Genomic DNA, 23,809 nt, shown 5'->3' on the forward strand with positions numbered 1-23,809 from the left:
TCCACTGCTGGTTTTCATTAGAAGTTACTTTAGAACTGAAATTGTCTTGAAAAAAACTGAACAAAACAACCCTTTTTATTTTAAGCTGGTTTGATGCATTATCAGGCATGTCTTTAAAAAATACAGTGAAATGAAAAGAGATACCTGAAATTCTGCTTGGTGCAAAATTCAGTGACGTGACTTATTCAGCTGTCAAATACTCACAAATTCAGATGTTTTCTCCCTTCCTTTTTCTAGATACCTTTGTTTCCAGGTTGCATTGCTAGTCTATAAATTCTCTGACATTTTGAATATAATTCTTTCAAGTGGAAAATATGACACCCCCCCCACCCAAAAAAAAGACAAATTATAGAGGAGAGAATGAGTTGGTTTTTGTGTGCTAGCAATCTCAAAGGAAAACAAGAGAAATGGATTGTTGGAATGCAGTGGGAATGACGTGGAGGCTAATCTTTGTTCACACATTAATAAAGCCTGGCCTCCAAGGCTTCTCCCACCTACTTGAATGTGCCCACTGGCAGTAAAAGCGAACCCTGCTCTTTGTGAAAATACGCCATCACCTCCAGACAGACTGCTGTGCCCTTTTGATGGACAGCCTGTTTCATTACTCCTTTGTGCCTGTAGGGTCAGACTAGTGGGCAGTGTCTGGATTTACAACAAAGTTCAGTATTTTCTTGTTTGTTTGCTTTGATAAGCATTCAGTTAGAGGTTTGGAGAGGCCAACATCAGTAGTTGGTGCCAGGGGTCAGCATAGTCAGCTAAGTTTTACACTGGAGCCGTTTTACATCATGTCTTTCTCTTTTCATAGTTACATTCAGGTGATGACATCTCTCACAGTCCTGAGTGTGTTAATGCAGACTTGCATTATCCACTTATTGGTATATGTTATTGTATTTGTGGAGTGTTTACTATGTTGGTGCAATATCTGAATTTCCCTTATAGTCACACTGTATTAGGAGCACTTTGTTGATATTCTTAGGGCTAGGAACAAAAAGCTGCAGGAACGATTAGCCATGGCTAATCTGATCAAGCATGAAATCTGAAAGATTAAAATGTTGCTTCGGTCTAGAGACCTCCCCCACCACTGCCACCCCACCGGGGTCTTTATCCGGTTAGTTTAGTAAGTTAGGCCACAGGTGTGTAGTCACTTCTAGCAAGCTGCTTTATTAGTTGGTATGGTTGATTAGCTTAGGTGCAGTGAATGTAACCTGTTTTCAGGACTAGCTGGAGTCCAGAAACATTCCTGCACTGTTGAGATTGAACAAAGGTTTTCCTGGATTTGACATCCTTAGCAGGATGGTGTCACCAGAGGTTGTGCTTAGGCACATTACCTCAGATCTAGTGCTGGACCTGAAGGACAGAAAGTTGCGTGTGAAATACATGGAACTGTAATCTCCAGCATGGTGAGTTACACCAAGGCTTATTTCAGTGCAGTGCCAGCATTATGATTTTGGACCTTGGGGGATTGCAGACCAACATAGATGTGTCCACACCATATTCCGCAAGCATGTCTGTACTGTCTGTATTATGTTTTCCTGTTTTCCCAGATACTGTAGGTTTTTTGTTACCCTTACTGAACCTTGCCTGACATCACAGAATGCACCATGAGCATGTTCAGGAAAGCGCTCTGGCTTGGTCAGTGGTTGAGTTTTGGTTATTATAATAACAAAGCCAAAATCACCTGATAGATCAAACAGCCCTTACAGGATGCATTGGTTGCCAGAGAGTTCAGTATTTAGGTTGCTGAGAGAAGAGGGACTGGTGGCACCAGCTGTTTTGTCACTGAAAGTGTATATTATGCACTTGGGCAAGAGCAGCTGATAACAGCTGACAATGTGTATAAGAGTTCTTATTTCCATTTCTGAGCATCTGTATTATCGCCTTAACATTTATTATTTACCACCCCCCAACTTACCTTACCCTCCACCCCCTGCAATGCATTGTAAAGCTCAGCACTATGTTTTTCTGTTGGTATCATCCATGTGGTGATTTTAATGCTTTGATTCTGAAAAAGGCCAGTTCATTCCCATTGCCTGAAAAGTCTTTGGATTACTACCTTTGGCATCCGTTTGGATATGTTAGTAATGGAACTGGCAAAATTATAAATGCCATGTGCTGGTCTCGGGTAAGCAGATGCCCAGTTTGTGATGTGTTTACTTGGCTTTCACCGCACAGTTTTGGGAATTAAATGTGGTTTGTGGCTAAGTATTTTTTGAGTACCTATGAGATGTTGAGAAATAATGAAATATGCCGTAAAGAATGTTATCAAATGGCACGGTCTATTTCTCTCTGGCAAAATCCAGAGAATTCATATTTTATTGAAACAGAAATTGATGGGGTTTTTACTTATTTGCTGGTCTGTTGAGTTAAGCCATGCTTATGCTAACTGCAGGCATTTTATTAAACAAATGGTGCCAACTGTTTCAAAACCATTCTTTTATTTTTTATTTTAACAGATTGCCAGCTTTAAAACAGCTTTAAAAAAAGTCTTTACTGATTTTTCTTTGTGATAACTATGATTTTTCTAGCAATCACTAAAAGCTGCACAATGTATTTTAAAATGACAAAAATTATGCAGAAGTCTTTCACTGTTCCTTTAAATTTAGGAGGACTGAGGTTTGGATAAACATGAGATTTAGAGTGAGAAAATGAAGCATGGCAGAGCTTGGAGATAGGATGGGTTTGTAACAGGAGGAATGCTTTGGCCTTGCAGTTGATGTAGATATGTGGTGCAGCAGTCTGAGCCTCTTGTGTTTCCCATGTTCTCTGGTTAGTCACTCTGTCATTTGATAAAAATAAGCACTCCTGTCCCTACTGCTCCAGGGGACGGTAAAGGTGAACAAGATCTCAAAAAGAAAATGGTATATGCAAAGTTTCACAAAGTAACATTATGAAATGATTCTCATACTTTAATTTAAAACAACTGGTGGGACAAACTGCATGAGCCTTCCTGATGATCTCTAAGGGAATGCTAGATGGTAACACCATTGTTGGTAGTCTTCTGACTGATGTTGATTTCATGGATGAGGACCATTTGCATGGTTAATTCTGTTGCCACTGCAGTGGCAACAGGAGCATGGAGTTGTAATTCTAATATCATCAGCCATGATGATGGAGGTGTTACAAGAAGGTGTCTGGTTTCTCCAAATACAGCAGTCTGTTGCACTGAAACTAATTGCTTTGGCTTAATTTACCACCAAAGTCCAGCATAAAATGCTTAGCCATTTTTTGTATGGTAAAAACCAAAGTCAGAGATCATAATATTCATGAGAATGGAAACTGATATTCCTTATCCAGAAATAAATTGTGTGGCAAATAGTGATGCAAGATCATTTTTAAACTTTGTTTACGTATTTTCCAACGTATCAGTCTTTCACCCATTGACATCTGAGGCTGTGTATCTAATTTGTAGTCCCTGTGTGTTCCCACAGCAGGGCAGTACAATCGCAGATCAGTGCAGTTCACACAAGGTGTGGTAGCAAAATGCAGTACACGCTGATCTGCTCTCCTGCAGCTGTGTAACATAAGGTCGGTTGGTTTTGCATAGAATTTTCTTTTGGGTTTTTGATGACTTCTGTTGCTTCGTGTAAGAGAATCTTTGTCCCTAAAACTGTGCCATTTGCAGTTTCTTTTTCTAGAAGTAAACGTTCTCCTAAGTGAAATAGTCTCTTGTGAGATTTTATGTAACAGGCCCAAATCAAATTATTTTCTGGCTACAACACAAAAGGCGGCTGTTGTCCAAATTTAGATCTCTGTCCTATCAAGAAATTTACCCCTCACTCATATTTGGGGGTTTTTATTTTAACTGTCTTCAAGTTGACTTTTAGTCTACAGGACACTCATCCACCAGTGTCCCACCATTTTTGGTGGTTCTTCTGTTCAGATGAATAACATTTTTAGGATAAACAATCAAATCACATTGGGTAATAAGATGTCTGTGTACTGTAATAGGTATGTGTACAATAGACAAATAAAAGACTAACTTTTGTGGGTTTCTGAAGAAGTAATACACGTTTGGGGCTAACGTGTCGTCATACAGGAAATAATTTCAGTAGCTCTCCATCACCTAGGTTCTTCTATTGCTCAAGTAGATTATTTAAGCAGGAAAAGTTCTGTTGCCTTGAAAGTGACAGTTCACAGCCTGTGATAGTCCTAGAGTAGCTTTTCCAGAGCTAATATGGTAAAGTTTACTAATATGATAAATTTTACTGTCAGACTTACTTGTTAGCCACATAAAAATGAAGCATTTAGTATTTGGTATCTGAAGATGAACAGAAGTCTACAGTTTCTCATGGCTGCACTTCTGATTCGCTAGAGAAACAATTTGTCTTTACAGTCTTCCTCATTAACGTGCTAGTCCCCAGAGTTACCAGAAAAAAACCTGCTAAGACAATCCTGTGTGATGTTTTCAAATTCAGCCTCGATGTGTCTGGGATGTCAGGGAGCCTCTTTCTTATCCAGCTCTACTGGAAAGTGTTTTATGTAATTGGGGGTTGACTACAGGTAACCATGTAACTTCACTTTACAGCATTAGTAATAAATTGTTAGAAGAGTTTTGTAGTCGTAACTGTTCAGAGGCTGTTCAGAAGTTTTTGACAGAGGCAGACAGAAATCAATGTGGAAGGGTGTTTTGCTGTGTTACATTCTAGATTCTTCTGCTGGACTCTGTGATTATTGGAAGAAGATGGGGTGTCTCATAATTTGGTCAGCAGTCTCAGCAAAAGGCCTTGAATTTCCCACAGAAAAAATACAGGTTTCTAAAAGGCCCAATTGGTTGGCTGGTAGCAATTAAAGGAGGTGCACTTTGGGAGCCCCTCTCCTGGCCTGCAGTATATGTATCCCTTTTCTATTAAATTGTATCTAATGTCTCTCAGTTTTGCTTGGTCTGATGTGCTAGGTAGTATGTTACATGAGGAGAGATACTTGGGCAACATCCATTGCTTCCAGCAAGGCCAGTTTTGAAGTTTGTATGCATTGCATCTGCCCCTGCTGATAGGTGGGGGGGGTTTTCATAAGCCTCCTGACTCTAGGCAAAACCAAAGGCCGCACATTCAAGTTGCATAATAGTCTTTTTCCAGAACAGTGTTTCCAAAAATCATCTATACGCTTTTCTGTTGGTCATATGCCAACGAGGCAGGCTGGTTTCTCTCTCTCACTTCCTGGAAGTATTAAGATTGCAATGGGATTTCTTATACTTTACACGAACTATCTATTTTATTAGAGTACATTGAGTTAAGTCACAGTTGATATTTAAGGCTTTTCTCAATGGGATTGCTGCTTCCAAAATCTAAAAAGCAGTTGATTAGAGTCTGGTTCATGCATCTACTAATCACTACTCATCATCACAAGCTTTCAATCAAATGCCTAATTCAGTAGGTTCTGTCTAAATAGCAATTCCAAGCATCCACTTCCTGGACTACCTGTTGCAGTAAATTTGTTTAGGCAGATGCTGAAATAATTGACTGGGATTTGCCGATGTGACTTATGTGGATATAGTGCCCATGGGTTTTTCTTTGCTGTTGGGCAGCTGTTACCTGCTGTAAAACTTCCTGAAATTCTGACTTATTTAGTCTAAATATACATGTGGTTTAAATGGAAACTAGACAAGTGTTTGTTTCAACGATGCAGTCATCTGAAGAACTGATGGTGGCCAAAAAAAAAAAAAAATCACATTTCAGACAAATTTACCGCTGCCTCTTTTGGACATCATCTTTTGAACTCATAAAAGGATGCATTTCAGGAGTATGTCTTGGGTATTCTGTAGTACGTAGGTAACCGACACTGACTTACATGCAAACTGAATATTTTTTTCATTTATTGGGCAATTAATTTTAATAAAACTGGACTTGGTTGTGGTTACAGGTTTTAAATCTTAATGGTCGTAAAGATGATCTCAAAGAGAAACGAGGAGCCCTATGAATTTATCTGCTTGTAATCAAAGATGAATCTTGCAAATCACTAGCTATCCAAATCAGGAACAGGGTCAAGTTCAAACTGTTAACTGTTAACTGTTTTAGCTCTTTGGGAGATGCAGATGCTTTAAGGAAAACCTAGTTTCACAAAGTACTTTGTGGAACAGAAGCACATAGAGCTTGATGACTGACTTAATGATGTTTCCTAAATTAGAGACTGAATCATGCATTTTTAGGGGTGTGCATCTCTTTCTTTGTCATTTTTGTGGATGGTAAAGAAATATATTAGAGTGTGATAAATACTATACTAATTGAATGTACATGTATACTGTAATGCTTATATCAAACTGACTCACTGAGTAGCTTGCGCATCTCACATGACCTACTCAGGAGGTAAAAATATGGTCTGGCATAGATTCCCATTGGATTTGTAGCTACTCTGAAATGTTTCTATGGGGAAGAAAATATGAATTCTGATAGTGAAGTTTCTTATTAATGATACATTTAAACAGTGAATGGATATTTAAGCTAAAATGAAGTATATTAAATAATTCCATATAGCTACTGTTTATACTGAAATTTTGCATCGGATAATGACTAAAAGACTCTTAAGCACACTGAAAACGTCCCTTCTTTGTTATTGTTACTTCATAGTACCCAAAGAAAAGAAAATGCTGCTAATTCTCATTTGAATGACTGTCCGTTCACAATATCCAGCTAAACTTTCTTTCAAAACCCACTAATGCCTAAGACACTAAAAAAAGACGTTTAAGGCAGCAAAACCAAAGTGGAGAAGTGAAAGCATTACCTGGAATTTGTGCATCTCTAAGTACAGAAAAAGCTTTCCATCACTTACCTATAAGAAGTAACCAGACCACTGCTGTGAAATGGAAGCAGTTAAATGTTTGTCTGGTTCTCATTAACCACTTCTAAAGCCAAGGAGATTTTACTGTGGTTTGTGTCCCTAAATCTAAATACTACCTTCATTAAATGCTGAGTTTTCTTTCATTTTGTGAATGGAAATACATGAATTGATCTGTAAGGCTCCAGGATAAAAGTAGTGCTTTGAATAGTGATAACTAGGACTTGAAAATATTTTGTGCTTTGCTAATAGCTTCTGCTGTGTCTTGTTTTGCTAAAAATTTATGAAGCACCAAGTTCTTCTTCCAAGTCATTGAAATAAGTTTAAGGGGATGATTGGGGGCGGTGGTGAAGAGAGAGGTGCTGGAGTAGCACTGCAGTGTATTCAGTGTTTCTGAGAGTCATCTAGAAAATAAGTCATTCCATACTCCCACCCCCCAGCCAGTTCTAATAATTTCATCCTTGTGCTCTCTTTATAAATTCCTATAAGCATTATATTTATAATATTCCATTCCTAGGATCACTGCAGCGATCACACAATTCTACCCCTAAAATAATGATACAGTAATATAAAATCAGGGTGAGATCATCTGAATATATAAATCAGCAATTTAATAAATGCAATATCCCAAATTATATCTCTGTTCTCTCAAATCAGAGGTTAGGACTGGCAGTGGGAATGCATCAGGTACTAGAATGATGCTGTGGATGCCTCTACCCAAGGCAGTGTGTATGCCTCCCTCTGATTCCAAAAACTGGGAGCAGCCAAGAACTGCTGTCTCTCTCAGATGTCTTGGTGCTGTGGTTGGCAGTTTTTATCTACATTATATCATGCAAATTCTACCTAGTTTTAGGACCACTGATGTGTTTGGTTTTACCATTGATTATGCTGGGATAGTATCATCAGTAGCCTGTTGTGGACCAATGGCGGTTGTGCTGTTTTCATTTTAAAAAGTGAAAACCATGTTTTAGAGGATTTGGTAAGTCCAGTAATTGTTTCTGTTTTTTTTTTTTTGTTGTTGTTGTTTTTTTTAGTTCTGCTCTCCCAGGAAGATGCATACTCTCACTAACCAGAAACTTCTTTTTGTTTTGAGAGAGAGAAATTTGTTCTGTGGCTATGAGTAATCAAGTTTTGGAAAAATCTCCCATTATTAAGGCAGACTTTTCAAGCTACATCTTTTCTATATAGTCAACAAAGACAAGAAACTTGAGCAACTAGAACCTGAAAACTTAACCTGATGGTTAAGTATTTGGCCATAAACCCACCACAGCAGCAATTGACAAATTGACTACTTGACTGAAAGGAAAGTCACAGCCTAGTACCAAAGCTCTGCATTTGGTCTTAAGAAATGTCTTACAACTTCAGTTCCTCTCTGGGCATGGGTCACTCACTGTGAAGCACAGATTATTTGTCTGCTCACAGGAGAGTTAGAATCATACAAAATAAGGAAATATGTTGCTGGCTTGGTCTGTGTAAGTGACATTGGGTAGCTTCTCTTTTTGAGTGAAGTCCTTTACTTTGAATGAAGCTCTTGTCAACAGTCCCACGTGTTTTGTGTATCACAGCTCTAGTAGGTGCTGCTTCCTTTCTTCTTGAAAAATAAATTTAAAGAAAAATATATCATTTAAAATGAAAACCATTGGTATTGCAAACCCCAAATCAAATTTTATTAATTAAAACTAACTTCCGCTAAAAAGTAGCCTTGATGTTTGGACCTTTGCTTTTTCCTCATAAAAATCTTTATGTTGAATTTATTTTACCTCCTGATGGCAGTATGCAGGAAAGAGAAGCTGGAATCAAGCAGAAGATTTATAATCATCTAGAATTTTTCTATGTTAAGGTTGCTTGGAGTAGAATTGGAAATTGGCTTATTTGCAAATAAGAGTAACAGGTTTTGTTCAAGCTTGGAAATGGATCTCTTTTCAGCCATCTGTTCAGCGTAAAAGCAGCAGCAGCAGACCTGACCCCCTCCAGATGATGACAATAAGCTGCTCTGCCCACAGCAGTCACCATTTCCTATTGCCCTTGAAAACCAGAATTGAAAAATTAAATTCTGAATTTAGTCGCTTTTTTGTTATAAATGTGAATACATGGGAAAACATGTATTCACATTTATAACAACATTCACGTGCTGACCCAAAGATAGCTCTTGCCTCATCAGAAATTTAGTTTCTGTCATATGATTAATTCATGTGACTACCCTTATAACTACAATAAACCAAATTGTATGTTATAGCCTTTCTTTTATGTTTTTGTACCCTTTAATTCTGATTTATAGCTGCTATAGATCATGTTGCAGTCTGAAGTTTTAAAATGGCTGTGACCTTTGAAAGAGGAGACAACCCTATAAATTTGCTGTTGCAATGTTTTACAGTAGTGGAGAAGTAAAATGCTGCATAATAAAGAGAGGCTTCTGTACACTCATTGAATATTCTTTTGGGGGGGGGGGAAGGCATTTCAATGTTTTCTTTTTCAGTACAGGTGGGTAGGAATATTTTTACTACAGGACAAACTGAGATGGTGTATGTATACTGGGTTTTCCTCATACGCAGAGAAAGACTTGAAGTAGAGATAACAAGCAAATCCTTTCTGCTTCTTGACGTGTTTTGGAATTGAAAGGACTTTATAAATCTTTAGCTGTATATATTCATTACAGCACTATCAAAATGTTAACCTTTCTATTCAGCACAGAAATGCAGAGGAAATATGGGGGCATCTCTCCCATGTCCCACAAATAATGCCATGTCCTTATAGAGCAGATGTCCTCATGGAGCCAGCAGACATCCTGTGGCTGTGATATCTGTGATGGCGGTTTGTTTTGTGGGGTTTTTTTTGTCTGTTTCATTTAAATTGAAGATGTGGGGAAAAATTCTCCATAATATTTATGACAGCGTAGGAGGTTTCTAACTTCTCTGTTGTTTGTAATATGGTAAGATCACTAGTAGTAAAAGTTAAATGTTAATTTCTATTCTTTTAGTAGTCTCAGTGAGGGGACTATTTAATGGTAAAATTGGGATTATGAAGACATGCAGTTTATTTTACAGAAGCTACTGGTAGCCTGAGAACCTCAGTTTTCATTCAGCTCTTCCATATGATCATCTTGCTTGCTGACTTTTCTGGCTATGTATCTTGTCTTCTATTTAATTATGTGCGCTTCATGTAATTACTATTTAGATTCACTATGCAGTTCAAGTCCCAGTTTTCAATGGGACTGAGGATATGTGGTACATACCTTTAATTAAAAACAAACAAAACCCACCCAAAACCTGTCTTTAATGTGGCATATGGAGAATTTCTTATGTATCAGAGTACTCAGACTTAGTCTGGTACTCATGAGAAACATGTAAAAACGAATAGGAGTCTCAGTGCAAGATGTGAAACTGTTCACATTTCTTATACACCTTTTGTTTTTTTAGAGAAAGGAATCGGCTGACAGGGGCATACACTGCTATTTAAAATTAGACTGACTAAAAGAAATTAATCTTTGCAGCCCTGACTAATACATAATTTCACTCTTCTGCAGTAGCTAAGTGAGATTACAGCCCTTTCTATTTTGAGGTTTCTTAAGTATTTAAAGCCTTTGATGTTTTTTTGAAACTCCAGTCATGTCACTGCAATGTTTAAAAGAAAATCTGCATTTTTTAACACCTCAGATTTTTTTATTTTTCAAAAATGAGTTTCATTTTTAATAGTTGTTTCATCTTCGGGTTTAGAAATGTGTTTTATTCATGTTCAAAGCATCTTCTAATAAGATTACTAAGGGCAACTTTGAGCAATGACCCTGTGTTGTCACATTAACTGATTTAGAAATTTGGTTCACACTGTTTCTAAATGTTCCTTTGCTGTGGGCTTTTAAAACAAATTTATTCTAAAAGTTATAGTAAATACAACCACAATTAAATGCAAAACTATTTTTAAAAATCAGCGGGGGGTGGGAGTGCTACTTGTGTTTCATGAAAGAATTAAGTCTATTTAACACTACTTTTTTGAGGTAGCCATCTCAACCATCTAACAATAAACCCAATAACATGACACTACACCATTAATGTTCTTTGCCAGTTTAACTCCATTTTGTTTTTTATATAATAATATGAAGTAGATATATAAATATTAATACTTCCATAAGAGATCTTAGGCAGATGGTAGATTTTATTGTCATCTTTGAGCCTATGAAAACATCAGAGAAGACACTGTCTAAACTTTAAAAAGATAGAATGAAAGAAAATGTGCTTCAAAGGTAGCTTAAATTTTTTCGAGTGTAAGTAGTCCTTCCATTTTGCATATGAAATGAGTATGTGCGATGACCCAAAGACTGTTCTGACCTACTGTGCAGTATGTAAAGAGAAGAGAAAGTCCTCTTCATTCTCCTAGTTCTGCCACCCAACATCAGTGCTTTAAAATTGAAAACATATGACCCTTAGGATATGATTTCTGTATCTGATTTTGTAAGTGGGTTTATGGGAATTTTTGGAATTACAGATTTGAGGTCAGTTACATAGGAAATAATAGATGATATGCAGACTTCTGACACAGATATTCAAATACGCTTTGATTTTGTATATAATTCTTCACTACATTTTTTTTCTTTATTTAAAAAGTAGCCCCTCTAAGTAGCTCTTCTAAGATCCAGAAATAGGTTAATCTTCCCCTGCTGATTATATAACGTTTGAATGCCAAAATGCTGGCTTTGTACCAGAAGGCACAGCTCATGGTGGATGTATTTCAACAGCAATTTATGTATTGCTGAGGAGCATTTCATGTGCAAGATCTTAAAGAACTTACGAATTACTTCTAGTATTCCCAAGTTGAGCATAAAATGAGCATTAACTTTAGTTAATATAAAGAGATGGAACTAATTCACAATTAACTGAAACTTCTAAGAAAAACTTCTGATTGAATTCAGTCCACTCTGGACTTCATTAAGGGAGAGATCTGTGCAGCTACTTCATTAGCAGCTTTCTGAAATATTCCCGTATCACTGAGTAACTAGAGACTGTTCAGACAGCCTTAGCACTTGTAACATTAGTAATTAATCACTTCAACTGAAAGGAGTGTAAAAATTCTAGTATATCCAACTTCTTTCCTACCTTCTCCCATGGGTTGTAGAACACAGTCAATGATTTTATTTCACACCACCAAACTTTATGCCTAATGATGAAGCTGTACAAGGAAGGCGTTACCAGGTTTAGCAGAATAAAATAAAACCTTTTTTTAATCACCTTCTTTCTTCCCCTCCCCCCCCCCCCGCCTCCCAGTCTTTTATTCTTGGATGCTCTGAAACACTGGTGAGCCATGAAAAGCATGAAGTTGGGTCATCTTTAACTCTTGAGAAATATTTTGGTCTAGACAAGAAGATAGTCGTCTCTGATAAATTCTATCAGCTATGGCTTGCTAAGTTTGAATGGTGTCTACAAGGCCCACAAGTTAATTTTCTCCCTTACCTGATAGCATTAATACACATTCTGCCCTAATAAAGGTTCAGAAGTAGTTTTTGCTTTAATTACATTGAGGAAGAATGGGCAGAACATATGCATGATGCACTTACGGCCAAAACTCCAATATGTCCCTGCCTATGGCAGGGGGGTTGGAACTAGATGATCTTAAGGTCCTTTCCAACCCTAACTATTCTATGATTCTGTGATTGTCTGTAATTTGTACTAACATGCTGGGTTTTAACATAAAAGTATGAATATCAAGATTCTGCTATTCTAAGAACAGGCAGTATAGATGCCTAAATAAACTTCCCATCTAGCATGTTGTGTTTAAGAGGTCACTGAAGCCTTGTTACAAAATAGGCTTTCAGTAATACAGAAAGGTTCCCATCATTAGGAAAGGTAGGCCTAAGTTGATATTAATCGAATTGCAGATCTTCCAGACAGTTTAGGCTGGCAAAAATGCACTTTCCAGACTATGGCAACATTATATAGTAGTTCTGAGAGTATCTCGAATTTCAACTGACAACCTTGCTTCAAGCTTGTGGGATACAGTGCGTATGCCTGATGTTCCAGTTTGTTCTCATCAAGGTTAAGTGAAATTAGACCAACTGGACTAAATTATCCTTTCATATGGAAATTGTGTCACTGTTTAGGTGTCAGAATGAGACGTGTACAAAAGAGCTTAGTTCTTGTACTGCTTTCCATAAAATAATGAATCCTTGAGCTCAAGGTTGAGGAGCTCCTACACTGTGCTTCAGAATACACGGAGATTAATCTTCTCCTTCACCTTCCCTCTGCTGTACCCTTTTAAAAAGATGGGATGACTTTTCTTACAGCAAAATACGTTCTTGCCATTTTCCAGTGAATTACAAGTGCAGTGTTTACTGTCAGCACTACCGTGATGTGTTGTACCAACAGCCGAGAGGGAGCTGCGTTGTTTCTGCTCTGCCAAGAAGCCATATATCTGTGTGTATAGAATAGTCAGCTGTTGTCAGGTACCTTGCTATTTTCTGGGGCTTTAATTACCTCCCCTCTTTTACTTTGTGGAATCTAAATCAGGACCAGTCCTTTGAGCCCTCCAATCTTTAAAGTGTCTGGCCAGGTAAGAAAGGATCACAGCTGAAGTTTGTCTGCAACACACACTACCATTGCATGTAACCAAGACTCTGCTGCAGAGGATTAAAGTTTTAAAATTCATTAAAATGTCTTTGCTTCTTGGAAAGAAAAGTATGGTTTAAGTCATATGATACCTGTGATGCACAGAGAGGAGAATGTGCTGAAGTATACAGTGCTGAGGAATTTGAAGCAACTCTCTGCTAACTAATTGAAGTTATTTGGATTAATACATTTTTGTTTTGGAAACTGATCATCTTATTAATTCTACTTCACCTACTGTATTTAAACATAAATTAACGTTCTTTTGAACCTAGATGCTCCTATAATTGATCATTCTGAATGTTGGAAGTGAACTGGCTTCAGTAAAGCTTTTTGGGGATTAGGCTCGTCTCATATTGTGTGTAGTACAAATAGGAATAGAAATACCAGTAGAACAGGATATAATGACTAAAGTAGATGGTTTTGAGAATCTTTTCAGGAAGGAATTCTTAGAGCTTTATAAAGTTATAGCCAAACATAGCATTTAAACATAAGTGACAGAAAAATAAAATAAATTACTCTTAATTTACAGATTAGTGTGCTCTTTTTTCTTTAATTTGTGGCTGAAGATATTAAAAATGGTGTTTTGTTCTTGTGCAAAAAAGTTATTTCATTATTGTAGCTAGTGTGAGATAATTCTTTATGCAATGTCAGGTTTGACCTTGGTATTTTCCAATTTCATTTTTTATACTAGAATCTGAGTTCAGAGTACCTTTCTGAATGTGAGGGGTTTGCATCCTTGTGCGCTTCTAGAAGATGAGTAAACATACCTTTAACTTTGGCAGATATCTTTCATGTTGCTATGAGCTTCTACATGATCCTTATATTATCTGAGCTTCTGTTATTTATTTTTCATTTGAGTGTAATCTTTGTTAATTTTGAGTATCAAAACTTGTTGAATAATTGGAATAGATGTGCAGTCACCAGGTTTTGAATTAATACTAGTCATCATGTCATGCTAGCCCAGCCTCCTTACTTGTCTAGATTAATTGAAGACTGCTACTGTAAACTGCTTACCTGTGTGTCTTCAGAGGGACCACACAGACTCCATAGCAGGCAGGAGAACGTGTTACAGCCACTGAGGTCTAGAGAACTGCGGGAGGTGTTCACTTATTAAACTTCATGTTAGGCACTAGCCCCAGGTTAGAAAACTGAATTCTTACTAACATGGACTGCTCTTGTAATCTAACAGCCAGAGAAAATTAACAAGTATCTGGTAAATTTTAACTGGTTTGGGAAATTACAGTCCTACTGTTTAGTGTACCCACAAATGACTGTCAACTCCAACTCCCACAGCTGTAACCTCTTACCATGACCCAGAAAAACCTGAAAAAGCTTCACAGAAGAAAGAAGCATCCCAAGCTGTTGCCCAGATTTTTGCTAAGTCATTAAGCCACAATAAACATTTTCCAATTTTCATTTTGTCTTTATGCTAAAGAGATTTCCAATATTTTGCTGGTTTAAGATTATAAAAGTCTGAAATAGACAAAATTCTATTTTTTAGAGTTCAAATCTTATGGTCTGGTCAGAAGATAAATCCTAAATGTTTCAATCCATTTAAATATATTGTAAAACATTCTTTTAAAGTATGCATAAATGTACATATACTCTTATTTGAATTTCATAGTACTAGAATGATCTGCACTGCATCTTCTGGGAATTTGTCTTACAAGGCATTTATATAAAATACAAAGCAAGGATTGAGCTGAACCATAAAGTGTGATCGGTTGGCTTTGGAGGTGTAGTTGCCATGGTAGTCTTTTCTAAGTACCTGGTTTTCAGACTGGAGCATTTTATAAGGCTGAAAGAAGTGCTAAACTAAAGAAAAATACTTTAATTTGTGTAAAGTTTTTTGCTCTGGTTATTGAATATAATCAGAAGGGTCAGTATGGCGCGAGGAATAACAAATGCCTGGATGGAAAATAAAATAATGCTAAAAGTAATAGTGACTGCGAGTTAATTATTTTCATACTCAGTTAATGTAATTAGTTTTGTAAAATCTAAAACTAAAATGTTGAAGTGTGTTTATATCTTTAGGGACTGTTTTAAGATACTTATGCCTGCTGAAGGGGAAACCAATGTTTTTACTTAAAAAGTCACTTTTTATCGGTACTAGCATCTTTAACCTACTCCAACTCTAGGTGTGCAGGTTCCTTGTTTGCTAGCAAGAGTGGTGATGAAACTATTTTGTTTTCTTGGGCAAGCCTTTCTAGTAGTGTTCTGGGCTATACCTGTGTTGTAACGCAAACCTTTTCTCATCTCTGAAAACAGCTGCATAGAAATTAATATTCTTTGAGAAGTCACACAGGACTAGAGATAGCAGGGTAAGAGGTAATTTGGTAGATAATAACGGAGGAAAACACTTTCTCAGTGTCTATCTTATTTTATTTTTTTTTAAATAACTCATAGCTGTGTAGTATTTATCTAAAAAGGACGTGTCAAATAGTATTCAGTCAATACCCTGCAAAATCAGGGTAAGTCACTGCATTAATAATAGCAAATAGACTGTGTAAAGGTATATCAAAGTTTGTCATAATTTAAATAACGTGTATCATCATGTAGGCACTGTTTGTGTTGAGTCCTAGGCAGAGAAAGTCTATTAAGCAAAGAAAGTCCAGCAGTCCCTGCTTAAATTCCAGCTGCCTCTAATTGCTGCAGATTTTCTGAAAAGAGATAACCTGTAAGACACCCAAGTGCAAAATTTTAAAGGTCAAACCCAACATGTTCACATTCAGTGAGAAAACTGTGTTGTACTGATTATGGAGCAAAAGAGCAATCAATGCATGCTTGACAGAAAGCCCTCTTAACCAGGCAGCTGTATTCAAGTCTAGCAGCCAGTCTTTGGATGGCTCTGCTTAGTATAGAGTGTGCTGTATTAGTTTCACTTCTGAGGTAGCAAAAGCATGGACTGCCTGGGTCAAATCTTCATTCAAATTTAACAACATTAAGTAAAAGTGAAGCAAGCTTTCTTGCCAGCTGCATTCAGAAGAGCACTGAATGCCACACACAGTTTTACTGGCTAATTTAAAGTCCTAAAATTCTGAGTCACTAAGAGCAATTTTTACTGGACTTCCTTCTTTCTTTCTTTTGAACTGCTTTATTTAAATATAAATAGCAACAGCAAGTTGCTATTTATATTGAAATAAAAAACACATAATAAAACACAACACATGCCATTCTTTTTGCCCATGCTTACTGTTTTTAGGTAAGCATTTTTTTCATAATTATGTAAGCATAGAAGTCTATTTATCTGTTTACCTGTCCACTTTTTTGACCCTTTCTTTTAATATTTATTCATTGTATAGAGTAACCAGAAACTTGGTCCCTCCATTGTAAGATGGTAATCGCTGATACCAGCAGATACTGCTGATAAGCAGCTCAGATACAGTTGCTGGATAATAAGAACCCCTTATTCACTAGCCTATATTCTCACTGCTCAAAATGCTTAATTAATCAAATAAGCACACTTTTATGCTGCAAACGTTGTCTCCATTCTGAAATCAATACTGTATGTGGGTACTCAGTGCATTTAATTTATGAAAACAAACCAACAGCCTTACCAGTCATTTGTAATTTGTGTATCTTATTTAGTTCTTGGAGTTTTCTTCATTTACAAAATGCCTTATGAATTGACCTGATCTTTTTCTTTCTTGTGCCTTTATCCTTTCCAAGGTTATGCCTTTCTGCTGTTCCAGGAAGAAAGCTCTGTACAAGCTCTGATAGATGCCTGCCTGGAAGAAGATGGGAAACTTTACCTGTGTGTGTCAAGTCCCACAATCAAGGATAAACCAGTAAGTAGCTCATGCCATGGCACTTACGCTGCTTGCTAACCCATTTGCTGTTAGTCTTTTCAGTTAAATAAATAAAGAAATACTTATAGTTAATTGACTTGTCCATTTCCTGTTGCTGTCCTTGCTGTTACATTGATTTAACTTTCTGTATCAGCGTAACATGGTTTTAACATTTGCTTCTCTCTGATAAATGTCATGTTCAATTAACTTTTATATTTGGTACTTCTGGTATCTCGCAGGAACATGCATCTTTTTAGAATGTTAGCTGTAAAACAATTGGATTGTCATTTTTTCCTCTATATTATTTGAAAGAAAAGAAAGCTGTATGCAATGAAATTAAGGGACTCCCCCCCACCCTCAGTTAAAATCCAGATAGCTTAAAATACCCATGTACATCATTAGTTTTCTTAATTAATATTTTTTCTGCATGCAATAGCTAATCAAATTATAATTTAGGTCTCATTTACCTTATATAAACTGCAGGGTAAAAACAAGTAATGCAGACAGCTATAGCAGAATAGAAGACATATGGTAATCTATTGTTTCTGTTGTTCACATCTCTAACACTCTTTAATGCTGGTCTTTTTTGTGGCTATGAATACATCAGATTAGATGAAAACTACAGAGAAATATGATTAGATTAAAAAAATGCTGCCTTTTAAAAACACTATTACAAAGCTAGGACAGATGAATGAACAACTCAATATGACAGCACAGCGAGTGTGCTTATATGACTTCTAGGATCAAAAAATGGATGGATGAACAGCTTTATCCACATAACTTCTGAACAATATTTTTCCTCTGTAATCTAAACATTTCTTATCAATCAACTGTGTTGCTGCTTAATAGAAGTGAGCATTCACACATTATAAAAACTCCTTTTGTATCCAAGCGCAGAAATTAATTTTATCTCCACTTCTACTAGTGCTTGAAAATTTGTGGATCACTGTATGTGATGTCAGGAAAGCCAGAAGCCCAGACTGCACCTGTACATACACAGTAAAATGTTCTAAAGTCCTTTCACAGATTTCTTATTATAATGGCGATCAGGGGCTGGGAATTAATGAGGTAGGAGTTTGCAGTGTGAAATTTAACTCAAGCCTGGCCTCTAGAGGTGATAAATGAATTGTCCGCTTTCTTTCAAACACTTTAGATACGCTATGTTCTCAAATGATTTTGGTGCTTATGCCACCGATTTACTGCTTTTGCTAAGTTAAAATTATATCTTTAATCATAGAAAGATTTGGTAGTTGTTTCTTCATTCTAATGGAGTTGCCGAGTTCCTCTACTAAAACCAATCCTTAATACAGGTGCAAATTCGACCTTGGAACCTAAGTGACAGTGACTTTGTGATGGATGGGTCTCAGCCTTTGGATCCAAGAAAAACTATCTTTGTTGGAGGAGTTCCACGGCCGCTCCGAGCTGGTGAGTAGAAGGAAAACGCAGGGCATGTAGTAGGGAGTTCCAAGCTAAGCAGAAAAGATGAGAAAAGATACATAGTATATGTCTTTTTGAAATATTTATCACTTTTTAAGTCTTCCTGTCTACAAAATACAGACTGTGAACAATTTTTATCTTTTAGATAGGTTACTGATTAGGGTTTCCAATAGACACAGTTTCCCCCAAGTTTGCATAATATCCTAGAACTTGGCTGGTTTTTTGTAACATATACCATCTTAATCCTAAACCTGATTGGCTTCCTGAGATGCAGACAAGTTCCCCTTTCGTTTGACTACAAGACAAACTTCTCCCAGCCCCATTCCAACCCAATTCCAACTGCAGCTTTATGATTTCTCTTTCTCTTTTATTCAACCCTAACCCTAATTTTCCCTTGGAGCTATAGGTAAGGCCTGTCAGCCACTGTCCAGAGAAAAATTTCTCCCAGCCCCTGACTCTTGGTGGCCCCACTCTTCTGAAGACCACTTTCCAGACCCACTCCTGATGTAGTTCTTTTTCTGTTTCTTTTTTCTTCACCCATAACTCTTTTTCTTCACTTTTATTTGCAGAGCCATAGACAAGACTCCTTAGCCTTTGGCCAGAGGAAAGATTTATCCCAGCCCAGATGTCCTGGCAGCCCCCAGTTTGTTTTGAAGGCCCCTTTTCAGCACTGCTCCCAACATTCTTTCTTCCTAACCCTTATATTCTTGGTGAGCCAATGACAAGGTCATGAAGCAAATTAAAACATTTTTCCTAGCTCCATCTTTTGGTAGCCGTCACTGTTGTTAGTAGTCCCTCTCCATCCTCACTCCAAGTCAGCTGCATGGTTTCTGTTTTTCATCCTCTCAAATCTAATCCTAATTTTTCAGGGCTGTAGTAGACAAGGTCCCTCAGTCATTGTCTGGAAGAAAGACTTCTGGATCAGATTTCCCAGTAGCCCTCTTCCTTTGGCAGCCACTTTTTACCCACTAGAACTTCAGCTCCTCACTTGATATTTCTCCGAATTCAAATCCTTTTGGAAAGCTGTACACAGGGCCCCCCAGCCATTGCTGTCAGTAAAATTTCTCCCAGCGCAGGTTTCTTGGCAGCCTTCACTTTCCTCACCACGTTAAAATAAGGCATAATTGTAAGACAGTAATTATGTAAATAGTAAGAATTAAACATTAGCTCATTTCTAATTATAGCCTTTATAAAACTGTATGTCATTTGGCCTGTCATAGATTACATTTGAAATGCATTACTTTTGAAAACTGATGTCTTTAAATAGTTAACTTCTCCAAAGTAGACAAGTAGTTTCCAGTTTTTCTTGTTTGCAACTTTAAAGACCTGACACAGAAGTTTTTCCTAAGATGTCTGAACACTGCATGGTTTCCTTGCCCTGGAATCCTGTATAGTCTTTGTCTAGTGGCAAGAGTAACTTATTGGAACTACTACTAGATGTTTAAGTGTTCCTGATGTTTATTCTGTACTGTCACTGAGATCACTACCCAAATTATGATTCCAACTCATTAGAAAGGAGAAGAATCTACTAGTCACTACATGATACTGATACTTTTCCCTTACTGGTTAGAGCAAGAGTATTATCTGGTTTGGTAGAACGAGTTAGGCGTTTTTTGCTTGTTGCAAATGGACAAACGAGCATATGGTCTTCCCTTAATGTGACATACACATTTATACAAACACACATACATACTCTATTTAAAAATTGTCTCTATTCTATATATAATGAACTAGTGAGAATTCTGTGAGAACTGCAAGGATTTATATATTTAGTGTATCTTTTTCATTTTATCTTGGATGGCTCAATTTTTACTTGCTACTGAAAGTGTTTTCACACATTGCATAAGGCTGACTTGGCAGAGCCTGTACAGGTCCTAGGTCTTTGCTTTTTTGAGGGTCTGTCCCTCATCCATCTGACAAATTTGTCTGCCTGTCAAGTTTTACAGAGAACTTGGTTTGGTGATAATACATCTTTGCATAGTTTACCTGCCTCTTCTCCACTTCCTTCAGTTCTTTCCCGTATCTTTCCTTCTGTATGTTTCCTCAGCCATGCGCTCAGCCTGTTTTATTTTCTGGATTATATTTATAACTTCTTTGGAGTTATCCTTAAGTGTCAGAAAAAGCAACAAACCATTTTAAAAGATCCACCATCAAGTTAATGTTCTACAAAAATACTAAGTTAAGTTCCAGGCTTGCTTTAAGTGTAATAACTTCTGATGTATCAGAAAATTTTGTTGCAAATGTAAAACACTTCCCTAATGTCTTGTCAATCTTAGTAGCTAGGGCAGCGTACCAGGTTCTAAATATATGAATATCTTTAAGTGATCTTATATGTAAACTAGCATTAACAAGCCTGGCTGAAGCCTGGGGACATCCTGAATACCTAATCCCAAATACCACAGTTTTAATTTACAATATGATAAATTAAAGTAGGTATCAGTTGACCTGATACCTACTTTAACAATGTAACTCTGCATTTTTTTCCTCACACTTCAGTCATACCAAGTTTCTTTTTACAGATTCTGCTTTTTGCCTTTATGTTTTACTATAATTTGTGTAGGATTGATTCAATCTGTTAGAACCAGTGTTTGGATTTGCTATTTTAGATTTTGGACGACAAGTACGCTAAGGCAAACAGTGGTTTTTTTTAATGCAACAAAGCAAACACTATTATTTATGTTAAATCTATACTGTTTAACACTTGACTTCTTGCAGTTGAATTGGCAATGATTATGGACCGTTTATATGGAGGTGTCTGCTATGCTGGCATTGATACAGACCCAGAGCTGAAGTATCCAAAAGGTGCTGGCAGAGTGGCTTTCTCCAATCAGCAGAGCTATATTGCTGCTATCAGCGCTCGCTTTGTTCAGCTCCAACATAATGACATTGATAAACGGGTAAGTAAAATAGCATGGAACAGAGTGGTTGTTACTCACGAAACTGTACAGAAACTAAAAACATCTTTACATTAATATTGTGTTGGAGAACACTAACCTCTGTTCTTCAGATGACATTTGCTAATTACTTAGAAGCTTATTTAAGCAGCTAAAGCAGAGTGAAAAAATGAACCTTAAGCATCTGAAATAACTGTTGAGCACTAAAACCAGAAAATATTTGGTTGTAAGCTCATTTGTTCTTGGTTTTGTTTTGAATTCTGAAGGTGAAACGCCATAGAATTTCCCAGCTTTTTTCCTTCTCCTTTGGATGTTTGCTCACTGTACATCAACAGCTTCTACTTAGTGGCTACTTACATAGCTTCTGGCACTTCTGCTATTATTAGGCAACATTTTTTCTCGGCAGTGTACATCTTGACTTGAGGTGCGTAAATCACAGCTTTATCATACCTATAATAGGTAATGCTGACCTCAAAAGTCTTGAGAATTATTTAACCAAACCCAAATGCCAAGAGATGCTTGATAGGCAAAAGGGGAAGAAATGAGAAGGGATTGTTCAGTATGAAATCCCTGTTTCTAAAGGGCTTTTCAAGTACTAAGTGAAGTTATTTACTGAAATCTGAGTTGAAGACATTAAAAGAAAACACTCCTTAATTTCCAAGATATTTTCTTCCATTAGACCTTCTGTCTTCACCTTTTGATTACTTGCATAAATAAAACCTATGTTTTTGGGGACTCCGCACTTAGAATTATTCAAAGAACATAGAGCATGCACTGCTGCTATGGATTTTTACAATAGGGATGGCTTGTTTTCTGCTTAATCTAACAGAAATTTCTTAAGAAGTCATCTTGACAGGTATTGGGCATGTCTGTTATGTGCAGTATACATATAAAATCACACAGCTGTATAGTCCAAACTGTTTTTACTTTCTCTGAACTAACTTTTTGTCAGATTAGGTGAGGTCACTGAGATTTAAGTCTTCAAACTATTTTCTATGGTGCTACTATACGGCATGACTGTAACTAAGACAAGGCTGTTCTTAAGTATTTCTTGTCCATTTAATTCTGAAAAAAATTTACAGAGAGACTAAGAAGATTAATTTTGGAATCTTAATCACAGTGTCGAACCCTTTGAGATTTATATATCAGCCATCCTTAAAAACTTAGGGGTTTTTCTAAGCTTTAGGATAAAGCCACAAATGATGCTAGCTGGTAGGTTTTTTCCATCCATCAGTACTTTTCCCAATTACTGATTGATAATTTATGTTTCTTTAATTATCTTTTATCTGTGATAAAATAGGCTTATCTGTGAGTTTGAAGTATGAAATCCCTTAATCAGTCCTTAAATATTAGTTTTTAAATCCAATAGATTGAAATCCCTGAACTGTACAGCATACTTTCTTATGATTATGTCACTAGTAACCAAAACAAAAAAAGGTGTGAGAAAGAGAATCTATTTCAGACCTTCACAACTCATGCTTTGGAAATGTGAGTAGATGGGGATCCAGAGATGTGCTGGACGTTGGACCTGCTTTCTTCCAATTTCATTTGAGACAGTGCTGTCTTATTTTATGTGATGCTTCTAATTTTAGTGGTATGGCATCTGATATGCAAAATGGCAGTTACTCAGACTTGTTCTATGCAGCACTAGTGGTACATTGTAATTTAAAAAAAAAAATCAAAATCACTGATTCTAGCTGTTCCATAGGCAAGAAATAGAATTCTCTCTGTAAGCGTTACTTCAAATGAGTTACATTTACTGCAATGTGATCAGGATATGCTGAAGTAAAATTCAGCATAACGCTTTTTTGTATAATATGTTTCTTGTTTTTCAACTTAATATCTCATTCTGGTTTTCCTTAATAGTGTAAGAATTACACATGCATAAACTAATGATGAATAATGAATAAAGCGTAATGAATAAACGCTCAATTTGAATGTGTAGGCTTGATTCTTAGGAGCAGACACACAAGAGAGAACTCACATGTTGTCAACTTCTGTAACAGTATTATTTCAAGTGCCGAGTCAAGCATCAGAATACTGCTGGGTTTGGCACAAGCACTTTAAAAACAAGAAAAATACCAGTCCTGAGATGTTTACAACTGAGTGTAGGACAAAAGCCAGCAGCTCTCCGGCCTATTTGTAATTGGGGGCAAGGCCACAGTTGGATTTTTGCCCGCATAAGGCAGAGTATTTAATACAAGAGCATTTAATCTTGTTTAAATTGAATCTTCATTTATTAGTCTTGTCCTACATTGTGCAGTTCACCAAAAAAAAAAAAAAAAAAGGAAGAAGGAGAAAAAAACCCCAAAGCCTCTCTGGAAAA

General features: G+C 36.8%; 1 protein-coding gene across 8 annotated transcripts in view; it reads left to right on the top strand.

Moving 5' to 3' along the window:
* CPEB3 (cytoplasmic polyadenylation element binding protein 3) overlaps positions 1–23,809 on the top strand; it is a 93,997-nt gene that overhangs the window by 64,811 nt on the left and 5,377 nt on the right. For all 8 annotated transcript variants that reach the window (XM_030485862.1, XM_030485861.1, XM_030485856.1 and 5 more), the window contains 3 exons: positions 17,034–17,152; positions 18,463–18,577; positions 21,305–21,486. In XM_030485862.1, coding sequence (XP_030341722.1) covers positions 17,034–17,152; positions 18,463–18,577; positions 21,305–21,486 — 416 coding nt within the window. The remainder of the gene's footprint in view (positions 1–17,033; positions 17,153–18,462; positions 18,578–21,304; positions 21,487–23,809) is intronic.

Source organism: Strigops habroptila, chromosome 5, assembly GCF_004027225.2.
Source record: "Strigops habroptila isolate Jane chromosome 5, bStrHab1.2.pri, whole genome shotgun sequence".
NCBI lineage: Eukaryota > Metazoa > Chordata > Aves > Psittaciformes > Psittacidae > Strigops > Strigops habroptila.